This window comes from Bos indicus, chromosome 3 (assembly GCF_029378745.1).
Source record: "Bos indicus isolate NIAB-ARS_2022 breed Sahiwal x Tharparkar chromosome 3, NIAB-ARS_B.indTharparkar_mat_pri_1.0, whole genome shotgun sequence".
Lineage (NCBI taxonomy): Eukaryota > Metazoa > Chordata > Mammalia > Artiodactyla > Bovidae > Bos > Bos indicus.
Genome location: NC_091762.1, coordinates 110075942 through 110088109, shown reverse-complemented (window position 1 = coordinate 110088109; position 12168 = coordinate 110075942). Strand labels below are relative to the sequence as shown.

General features: G+C 36.1%; 1 protein-coding gene across 6 annotated transcripts in view; it reads left to right on the top strand.

Annotated features, from left to right (window-relative positions):
* Positions 1 to 12168, top strand: part of AGO3 (argonaute RISC catalytic component 3) — a 131146-nt gene that overhangs the window by 40367 nt on the left and 78611 nt on the right. For 5 of the 6 annotated variants that reach the window (XM_019957851.2, XM_070786848.1, XM_019957852.2 and 2 more), the window contains 3 exons: positions 3784 to 3904; positions 8682 to 8890; positions 9832 to 9968. In XM_019957851.2, coding sequence (XP_019813410.1) covers positions 3784 to 3904; positions 8682 to 8890; positions 9832 to 9968 — 467 coding nt within the window. The remainder of the gene's footprint in view (positions 1 to 3783; positions 3905 to 8681; positions 8891 to 9831; positions 9969 to 12168) is intronic. The other variant, XM_019957853.2, reaches the window with a different exon arrangement.

Here is a 12168-nt window from a genome sequence, read left to right as displayed (position 1 = left end):
ATCTTATACTATGATAAAATCTGCAATTTCATATTTGATACTCTTAATTAAATTTTACTGTTAGAGGGCATTGTAGATATTATTCATTTCGATCTTCTAGTTGGTATCTTCCCTTACATAACTGCTCCTTGAACAGTTCTAGCAAGGATGAACTCAGGTACTTTATGAGACAGTGTAAACCACTTGTGAATAACTCTGGTGGTTAGAAAATGTTGGAAATTTTTGTTCCAAAATACTGCTCCTTATATTTTCCAACTATTTGTCTGATTTCTGTCCTCCCATACAAGGAAGATACTCAGGTTTTCACGTGACAGACAGTCTGTCAAAATAACTGAAGACTTCTCTAATTTCCTTTGACTCCTTCCTATTTCCAGAGTAAGAGTCTTTACTTTGATTTATTTTTATTTATATTATGTGAGGTTCGGTCAGAATTATCTTCTTCTGGTTGTGTTTCATCTGTTAGGATCTTAAGTTTTTTTCAAATTGAACAGAGTACTCCAGAATTTGAAATGACCTGTGTAATAGATGGTGGGAAGGTTACCTGCCTTATACTGGCTATTTAAATACATGCAACTTGAGTTCTTTAATTTTGAAGAAACTACATCACAATATTAGTTCATTTTGGATTTATAGTCATCTAAAGCTTCCCTGGTGGCTCAGATGGTAAAAAATCTGCATGCAGTACAGGAGACCTGGGTTCTATCCCTGGATTGAAAAGACCCCCTGGAGGAGGGCAGGGCAACAAACTCCAGTATTCTTGCCTGGAGAATCCCATGGACAGAGGAGCCTGGCGGGCTACAGTCCATGGAGTCGCAAAAAGTCGGACACAACTGAGTGACTGAGCAGAACACAAAGCCCTTTTGCATGAAAGCAGTGGATAAGTTCAGATCCTTTCATTTATTTTTATTGCTATTGAACTTTTCAAACATAAGTGTTTCGACTTACAGTTACCATTATTATATTTCATCTTCATTTATTTAGTTTATTGTTGCAATTTGTCAGTAGCTTTTAACATTACTAATTTGTTTTTGGCATACTAGCCTTTCTTGTGTTTTTTATCATTTGAGAGTTTCTTAACCAACAGATATTTTTTGATTACTTATTATATGTAGGGCACTAGATATGTTTCTTTTGCTTATTGTATTAATAGTTTGGATGTGGGGGAGAACGTTACAGATTTATTTTGAAAAATGTTTCCATGAATATCCAAGTTAACTTAGAGAAAGAAAAGGAACTTGCCCTGCCCCACATTATAATTTAATAAAACACCCCAGTAATCATGGAATCGTAGGATACTGGTCCAGGAACATCCAAGTAGACCACTGGGACAACATAGAAAACTCAGTTCAGAACTTAAGATAAACTGTTCTTATAAATTGATCAGTTAAGTATAGACTGTTTTAGTAGACAGTGTGGGAAAATTGATTCACTGTATGGAGAAAAATAAAATTGAGTTCTTACATAATACTATTTATAAAGAAGAACCTAAGATGGATTAGTGACCAACATAAGATAAATAAAATTAATAAAGCATAATGCATCTTTGTGACTTAATATTAGCAAAATATTTCTTAAAACCTTAAAAAATGAAACCATGATTCATTTGATGATACAGCATTAACGTTTTCAGTTCAGTAAATATATGGACATTGTTAACAGGCAGATAACATTTGGGGGAAGATATTTGCAACAACTAAACCTGTTAATGAAGTAATATTAGAATAACAAAGAAACTCCTTTGGTTCAATGAGAAGACTGGCACCCCAATAGAAAATGAGCAGAGGAAATAAACAGGGAGTTCACAGAAGTAGGGAAATAGGACCCTCCAGGGGGATGGTTTAGTGCAGGCATTCTGAAGAGCAGTTTGGCAGTTCTTTATCATTTAGTTGATAAAATTCACTTGGACCTACCAGTTCTCAGTATATATAGCCAGAGATTATTCTCACAAGTTCATAAAGGGACATAGAAGGAGACAATGCCTTGCAGCATTGTCTTGGTGGCTGACTGTTAGATACTGAGTCTGTATTGCTGGGAGACCAGATAGACAACATGTAGAGTTCAGTTCAGTCGCTCAGTCGTGTCCGACTTTGTGACCCCCTTGGACTGCAGCATGCCAGGCTTCCCTGTCCATCACCAACTCTCGGAGCTTACTCAGACTCATGTCCATCGAGTCGGTGATGCCATCCAACCATCTCATCCTCTCTTGTCCCCTTCTCCGCCTGCCTTCAATCTTTCCCAGCATCAGGGTCTTTTCAAATGAGTCAGTTTTTTGCATCAGGTGGCCAAAGTATTGGAGTTTCAGCTTCAGCATCAGTCCTTCTAATGAATATTCAGGACTGATTTCCTTTAGGATGGACTGGTTAGATCTCCTTGCAGTCCAAGGAACCCTCAAGAGCATCAATCAGAAACAATGAACTAAGTGTCCCACAGCAATTTAAATAAATTTTAAAAACCTAGAGGATAACGTTGGAATGTATACAAACAGAAGGATGTTCATCAAACATATTAGAGAAAATAATTTATTGAGAAGAACGGGAATAGGGAAGTGGATATGGAAGGACAAGTCAGGGGTCTTAACGGATGAATGATGATAATGTGGCAATGAACCGAGGAGCATGATTAACCTAACCTTTTGTATCTGGAGAGTAAAAGTGAGGTTTGGAGGCTCAGGTGGCAGTAGTATAAAAGTTGGGCTGGAGAAGAAAAAATTAGAGGCCTAAAAGTTAAAACAATCCAGGTAGTAGGACATGAGGTTTTAGGTTGGCGGTAATTGGAATAGAAAGTAAAAGAGTGGTGCAAGAAATACTTGCAAAATAAAATTGAAAGTTGAGGGAAATAGAAACTGAGCATTTGGAAAGTTTCTCTGGGTGTCAAATCAACGTAGTTTTGTTCCAGAAAATGCTTCTTTCTCCTTTCTCTTCTACTTGACTGGGCTAGAATTGAAATTTTTTTCTCATTCTTTTAAATGTACTATAAATTATATTTAGTACTATGTGAGTATACTGCCATTGTAATATATTTAGATTATATAAACAAAATAAAAAGTCATTCTTCACTTCTTTCTCCAGAGGTAACTAACCATTGTATCTGTGTGGTACATACCCTTCTAGATATTTTTCTGCTGCTTTTACAAATTAGGTGTGTGTAAAAATAAATATTGATTTGTGGATATTTGGTGTTATTCTGTCTATAATCTGCAATTTTTTTAAATGTCTAAAAAAGAAACTTTTAAAATATCTTACCATGTAAGTATATAGGATAAAAATATTTGCTGGGTAAAAAATAGAGGTTTCAAAACATTTTTATTGGCCAGATACCATTGGAATGGGATGGAGGCGTACAGAGTACGGGTGTGTTTCTTGCTCTTAAAATCTCACAGTCTAGTAGAAGTGAAGTCAATGATACTACTACTACAGTGAAGTAAGTGTTCTAAGAGAGACATGCACTAGGTGCTATTTGAGCGCAAAGGAAAGAGCACCATATTCTTTGATAAATGTGTCAGTTAGTGCTTAGATGGTGAAAGGGATCTTAGATCATCTATAAGGATAATATTTTGCAGGTCAGCTGTGTCCCAGAATAATTAAGTGATTCACTGGAATCATTCCCAGGAATCAGTCTTTCTGGTATCCTAAACTATAATCCAGAAGGGAAAATCTTTGTCATGTATAATGATCTTTTAGAATTTTGTGACAGCTTTAAATAGTGTAAGAAACTACTTTAGTTAAGATTTTTGTATTTCATCATGCAGAGGATTATATGAATGCATTTTTTTCCCTTTTTTAGGGAGGTGGTTGACTCAATGGTTCAGCATTTTAAAGTGACTATATTTGGGGACCGTAGACCAGTTTATGATGGAAAAAGAAGCCTTTACACAGCCAATCCACTTCCTGTGGCAACTACAGGGGTAAGATGCTAAGATACATTCCTTTATCAGAAAACTATACATTTGCAGTGTCTTTTAAATGCTTTTATGACCATTTTATTATGGTCTATATGTATCATTTATCAGTTTTAACATGTTATTTTTAAATAATTTCAAACTTAAACTTGTAAGATTCATGCAGAGAACTCATGTATACCCAGATTCATTAGCATTCTTAAAGTTTGCCATTTGTTTTATCGTTCTCTTTTTTCTTTTGCTCTCTTTGTGTCTATAGAGACAGCTATATATAAAGATAAATATACATCCTTATTTCTTCTTGAACCATTCAGGGGTAGGTTTCATACGTTACACCCTGTAGTGTGTTTTTCCTAAGAACAAGGATAAAAACCACAGTCCAGTCACCAACTTGCCTAAATTTTATGTTGGTAATTTTTGTCTGCTCTGCCCTTAGTCCAGTTTTGCCATTGTCCCAGTGATGTCCTGTAGCATTTTTTTCCCTTTAGTACAGAATCCAATCCAAGTTCCTGAATGTATTTATTTTTTTCTTAATTTATTTATTTTTAATTGAAGGATAATTACAATGTTGTGTTGGTTTCTGCCATACCTGAATGTATTTAGATGTCATGTCTTCTTTGTCCTGGAAAATTTCCCAGACTTCTTTTGTTTCTTTTATGACATTAGCATGGTTGAAGATTACAGCCAAGTTATTTTGTAGGATGTCCCTCTGTGTTTTTCTGGAGCTTCTTCTTGATTAGATTCTGATTGAGGTTTTTGGGCAGGAAAATTGCATACATGTTCTTTCCTTATAGTGTATCATATCAGAAGGCGCATAATACGTACTTGTTTCACTAATGGTGAGGTTAATTTTGATCACTTGGTAAAGATGATATCTGCCAGGTTTCTCCTTTCAAGTTATTCTTCTTTCTTATGTGGGGAATAGAGTTTTGTTTTGTTTTGTTAATTATAATTGTGGTAAAGTATATGTTCAAGCTGGTTTTAGAAAAGGCAGAGGAACCAGAGATCAAATTGCCAGCATCCACTGGATCATTGAAAAAGCAAGAGTTGCAGAAAAACATCTATTTCTGCTTTATTGACTATGCCAAAGCCTTTGACTGTGTGGATCACAATAAACTGTGGAAAATTCTTCAAGAGAGGGGAAAGAAATGGCAACCACCTGACCTGCCTCTTGAGAAACCTATATGCAGGTCAGGAAGCAACAGTTAGAACTGGACATAGAACAACAGACTGGTTCCAAATAGGAAAAGGAGTACGTCAAGGCTGTATATTGTCACCCTGCTTACTTAACTTATATGCAGAGGACATCATGAAAAACACTGGGCTGGAAGAAGCACAAGCTGGAATCAAGATTGCCAGGAGAAATATCAGTAACCTCAGATATGCAGATGACACCACCCTTATGGCAGAAAGTAAAGAGGAACTCAAAAGCCTCTTGATGAAAGTGAAAGAGGAGAGTGAAAAAGTTGGCTTAAAGCTCAACATTCAGAAAACGAAGATCATGGCATCTGGTCCCATCACTTCATGGGAAATAGATGGGGAAACAGTGGAAACAGTGTCAGACTTTATTTTTCTGGGCTCCCAAATCACTGCAGATGGTGATTGCAGCCATGAAATTAAAAGATGCTTACTCCTTGGAAGGAAAGTTATGACCAACCTAGATAGCATATTGAAAAGCAGAGGCATTACTTTGCCAACAGAGCTATGGTTTAGTCAAGGCTATGGTTTTTCCAGTGGTCATGTATGGATGTGAGAGTTGGACTGTGAAGCAAGCTGAGTGCCGAAGAATTGATGCTTTTGAACTGTGGTGTTGGAGAAGAATCTTGCGAGTCCCTTGGACTGCAAGGAGATCCAACCAGTCCATCCTAAAGGAGATCAGTCCTAGGTGTTCATTGGAAGGACTGATGCTGAAGCTGAAACTCCATTACTTTGGCCACCTCATGTGAAGAGTTGACTCATTGGAAAAGACCCTGATGCTGGGAGGGATTGGGGGCAGGAGGAGAAGGGGATGACAGAGGATGAGATGGCTGGATGACATCACTGACTCGATGCACATGAGTTTGGGTAAGCTCCGGGAGTCAGCAGTGGACAAGGAGGCCTGGCATGCTCCGATCCACGGGGTCACAAAGAGTCGGACATGACTGAGCGACTGAACATTGAACATATATAACATTGGGCTTCCCTCATGGCTCAGTGGTAAAGAATCTACCCGCAATGCAGGAGCTGCAGGAGATGTGGATTTGATCCCTGGGTCGGAAGATCCCCTGGAGGAGGGCATGGCAACCCACTCCAATATTCTTGCCTGGAGAATCCCATGGAGAGAGAAATCTGGTGGGCAACAGTCCAAGGGATCGCAGAGTTGGACACAACTGAAGCAACTTAGCACACATGCACACACACATAACATTATCATCTGAGCTATTTTTAAGATATGGTTCAATGGCAAAGTACATTCACAACCATTGCCACCGTAAATCTCCATCTTATAAAACTGAAACTCTGTACCCATGAAACCCTTAACTATCCATTTTTCCTCCCTCAGTCCCTGGCAACCATCATTCTACTTACTGGCTTTATAAATTTGACCTCTCTCAGTACCTCATTTAAGTGGATTCATACCGTATTTTGTGTTTTGTGATTGGTTTATTTCACTTAGCGTAATATTCTCACGGTTCATCCATGTTGTCATGTGTCAGAATTTCCTCCTTTTTAAGGCTGAATAGTATTCCATTGTATGTATATACCACATTTTACTTATCCATTCATCTGTTGATGGACATTTGGTTTGCTTCCCCATTTGAATGTGAGTTTACTCTAGGGACCTCATATAAGTGGAGCCATACAGTATTTATCCTTTGTCTCTGGCTTTTTTTACTTAGCGTAATGTCTTAGAAACTATACCATTTTACGTTTCCATCAACAGTGTACAAGGGTTCCAAATACTTCACACCTTTGCCAACATTTGTGGGTTTATCAGTTTTTGATAGTTGTCATTGTAATGGGTGTGAGGTAATATCTCATTATGGTTTTGATTTGAATTTACCTAATGACTAATGAAGAACACCTTTTCCTATGCTTATGGGCCTTTTCTATATCTTCTTTGGAGAAATGTGTATTCAACTCCTTTGCCCATTTTTTAATTTTATTTGGTTTTGTCGTTGTTGAGTCTTAGGAATTCTTTATGTATTCCTATGGGATATATGTTTTAAAATATTTTCTCATATTCCTTAAGTTGTTTTTTCACTGTTGATTTTATTCTTTGCACCAAAGTTTTAAGAAAGGGAGATACTTTTAAGCACGTATAGAAAGTGCTTAAAGTGCTCAAAGCTTGTTTCTTTTAATTATCTTTAAACTTACAAAGATACTTAATAAGGGAGATACTTTTAAGAATCCTGATTCTCATTAGACTTTTATTAACTGACGATTCTTGCTTGGAAGGATTGTTATTATATAACAATGGTTATTTTTGTAATTCTGTCATTCCTTCTACATTAATAATTGGTATTCTACTGTAAAGGAGCACATTTTCTTCTCTTCTATTTATTTATCCTTATTTATTTGCCCAAATTGTCCCAGATTTGGCCTGCAGGAGCTCCTTTAAATTTGTGTGCTTTTGTCATGATACATTTTTTTTTTCTTGAGTACTTCCTTCCTTTTGGACCCAAGATATTCCAGGTTCATCTAATGTTTTCCCTCTGATAGTCCTGCAACTAGCCATATCTCAGAGGTACACTGGTTTCTTTTAGTTGAGGAATACAATTTAGAAACCAAAATCTGGTTATTGGATGTGCTCATTGCTGAGTTCAAACTGATTCTACTAGTTCTAGTCTATCCCCACTGGATTCTTCCTTCACTCCCTATGTAGCATATTTATAATTTGCTTTTCCTTTAAACCCCTGACTCCACAAAATATCACCACTTTTACGTGTTTATTCAGTCATACAGTACATATAAAATAGTTTCTGAATTACTACCTGATGTCACTATAGAAAACAAATCTGATAGTAGGAATTTAAGGTTTTATTTTGTATGCAGTTCTTTCCCACTCACCCCTCTCCCACACCTCTAACTGAAAATGTAGTCAGCATATGTTATTATGTTCAGAAGTTTTGCATTAGTGCTTTTTTTTTTTAATATTCTTTCAATCTGGCTGTTATTTGTTTGAATTGCATTTGGTTTCATTTGATTTTGTATCTATTCAATTTTAGCTTTTCCCCTCCATCCTTATTTGTTTTCTTGTTGTTGTTGTAGAACTTAATTTAACATGCTTACGAAAATCAAAACTACACTGGAAAATATGCTCAGAATTGTTAATCCCTCACTTATTTCTTCCAATCTTTTCCTTCCTATCCTTTGAAAGTTAGCTGCTTTTTCTTATTTCTGATTCATGCTTGCTGTTTCTTTTTACAAAAATAAGCAGATACATGAATGTTTTTCTATTTACCCCTTTCTCATGCAAAAGATGGCATACTATTTATAATCTTCTGTACTTGCTTTTTAAACAATATTGCTTAGAAATTATTCCATAGCAGTTCCAACAGGTCTTCCTCATCCTTTTTTTATAGTGCCTAAATGGGCATTTAAGTCATTTCCATGTTTTTCAGTGACAAAGAGTGCTAGCATAAATGACTTACTGACATTTTAGTCTATTGATTTGACATTGAGATTGGTAATTTTTTTGTATTTGCCTTCTCTTCTCTTAAATATTTTTATACATTAAGCTTAAAAATAATTATATTTATCTTTTTAAACTTTTACCAGTTGACTCTTTTCCCATCAACAGGTGGATTTAGATGTTACTTTACCTGGAGAAGGTGGAAAAGATCGACCTTTCAAAGTGTCAATCAAATTTGTCTCTCGGGTGAGTTGGCACCTACTCCATGAAGTACTGACAGGACGGACCTTGCCCGAACCACTGGAATTAGACAAGCCAATCAGCACTAACCCTGTCCATGCCGTTGACGTGGTGCTACGACATCTGCCCTCCATGAAGTGGGTCTTCTGGCTTTTTTTTTTCCTCTTTAGATTTTGAGTAGGAAAGACCTTCCCAAGAATAGGTCTTGCAGTCTTTCCTTGGCTAACCTTCAGATGTTGTATATTTTGATTATCTCAGTTGAGGAATAGCATCCATACCAATTCAATGACAGAAGTAAGTTACATAAACTTTTCTGACTTATGAAAGTAAGTGTACATCATTAGCTTAGCTATTCTGTTGGATATTTTTCAGAAAAAAATGTCTAACCCTTTTTCTTAGGAGCTATCCATCTTGAGTAACTGATACATTTTCAGTTTTAGTATTTTAGTTAAATCACCTTGTCTTAAAGGTGATTTCATTATTTTTATAACAGTATCAAATTATGTTGAAATTATTACTGTTTTAATGGTATTAGCATCTCACACATGTATATGTGTATCTATGTGTATATGTAAAGGATCAGTGTGTCTTTTTAAAGAAAAATATTTTCTTGAGACTTCCTGGCAGTCCAGTCAGTGGTTAAGACTCTGCGCTTTCAATTCAGGGGACGTGGGTTCAGTCCCTGGTCAGGGAAATAAGATCCCACATGCTGCACAGTGCAGCCAAAGAAGAAAAATACTCTTTTACAAACACATTTATCGAAGTGGCTTTTTGGTCAGTGATTGTTTATTCTGTAGCATTTTTTAAGGTTCAAACTATTTTTTAAAACTTTTTAAATAAAATTAAGCCTTGCTCAAACTAATGTTAGTTTTAAGTATAGAGAATTTCAGTGAGAGATTTTTTTCATTTTGAATAGCTGCTTTTTGCTTTCACAAATTTGGAGAATGTTTAGTTTCATATATTCATAATGATTGGCATTTTACTATGATAAGATTATGTACTCTAGACTCACTTGTTCTTCAGATTTAAATATTAAATAGGAAGGAAAATATTAAATATACCATTTTAATTCTTGTAGATATACACCTGTGGGGCGTTCCTTTTTCTCAGCTCCAGAAGGATACGACCACCCTCTGGGAGGGGGCAGGGAAGTTTGGTTTGGATTTCATCAGTCTGTTCGGCCTGCCATGTGGAAAATGATGCTTAATATTGATGGTAAGGGAATTTAAACCATATTCTGTGTTGGGTAGTTGATTTCCGTATGGCCTCTGTGTGTGTGTGTGTGTGTATACATTTTATATATAATTATATGTACTGGTGTCTTGAATTAATATTTGGACATGTATTAAGACAAACATATATTAAGAAAAACCTTTATTTCTTATTACATTTCATTTAGAAAACATTTATACAGAATTTCTCCTGGAATGCTGTTAAACTTGAAGTAAACAAATATAAAAGCCGTGACATGATCACCTGAGCTATTTATTATAACTCATTTTTGTCCTTAACTAGATAAGCCAGTATTTCATTGTGAAATACATATTTTAAAGGAAGAGAAGAAGACTGCTGGTCTTGGTGACCTGTAGGTTATGCCTGCCACTGATGTTTAATGTTGTACTAGTTGCATTCTCATTTTTAGGTTTGTTTTTTTTTTTTTTAAGAATATTTTTAAGTGCATATAAGTAGAGAGAATAGTATGATAAACTGCTATCTGTGTATCCGTTATTCACATTGCCCAGATTTTTCTACCTTTGCTTAAACTATATACATTTCTTCCTCTACTGTAGTAATTTTAAATCAAATCCCAAACAGCATGTTATTTTGTCCCTACTACAGTATGCACCTCTGAAAATACGGGTGTTTTCCTACACAGTCACAGTGCCACCATCGTATCTAAGAAAATTTGATCATTTTTTGGTAGCTTCTAATTCCCTGTCCATAATCAGATTTCCCTGATAGTCTCAAAGGTATCTTTCTGTAGTTAGTTGGTTCAAATCAGGATTCAAGCAAAATGCACGCATCACATTTGGCTACTTTGCCTTTTAAAAATGTAGTAGTCCCATTTCCTTTCCTTTTGTTTTGTTTTTTCCTATTTTATGTCATTGACTTGTTGCAGAAACTTTCACTTTTCCTCTAGAATATCCAAAAATCTGGATTTATCTTTTGTTTTCTTATAGTGTCATTCCCTGTTCCTTTATCTCCTACATTCCCTGGAAATGGAAGTTGGTCCTGGAAGCTTGATTCACTTCTGATTCATAAGTGCTCCATCATGTATTGTGTTAGGAGGCACCCAGTATATAGTAGACCCAACTTCAGTGGTAACTAACATTGATCAGTATGTTCAGAGATCAGTATGCCAGAGCTCTCCATTGTATATTTCCCAATCATTCTTTCAGTTACTGATATTCCATTCATTGACCATTGTCACCTGAATCATTTATTTCAGTGCGGATTACCAATTAGAATTTTTTCTTATTCTGATATTCCTTTTGCATTAGATGGAATTCCTGTATGGAAAAGTGCATTGTCTTGTGGGTAATTCATTGTCTTTGATAGCTTTCTTGCTTTTTGGCACAGCAGAATGTTCCAGATTCACCCTGTATTTCTTCCTCTGTACCTGGCATCAGCTATTCCTTCAAGGATCCCTGGATCTTTCCAGATCAGTGCATAGTCTCATCATCATTTTCAGCTGCATCTACCATTGTAAAGATGTATTGAGAAGATATTTTTTTAAAGTCATCTTTAGGTGTATACTGACTGCTTCCCTGGTGACTCAGATGGTAAAGAATTTGCCTGCAATGCAGGAGATCAGAATTCGATCCCTGGATCAAGAAGATCCCCTGGAGAAGGGCATGGGAACCCACTCCAATATTCTTACCTGGAAAATCCCATGGACAGAGGAACCTGGAGGTCTACATTCCATGGGATCGCAGAGTCAGACACAACTGAGCAACCAGCATTTCATTTTCATTTAGGTGTATACTAGGGATGTTTTATTTTTTTTCCATTTCAGAACATCATTCGTATATTTGTATTTTTAAGATAGATTCCAAGAGATGAGATTGATGGGTCGAAGGCAGATATGTTTTTAATTTTGATTGTTATTGCTAGATTGCCCTCCAATGAGATCGTAAACATTTTGCATCAGTAAATGAGGCTACCTGTTTCCCTGTACCTTTGCCACTAGATGTGTCAAACTCTAGATTCTTGTCAATCAAATTTGGAAGAAATAGTTTCCTTATGTACCATTTTGCTTTTGGCCATCCTTTCTCATGTGTATGGGTCACCTTATTTCTTTTTTAAAAAATTAATTCTTTATGTCCTTTGCTCCTTTTCTTCTGTTGGATTATTGGTCTTATTTACTGAGAGAGCTTTCTAAATCAGGAAATTAGCCCTCTGTGGTATGAATTGC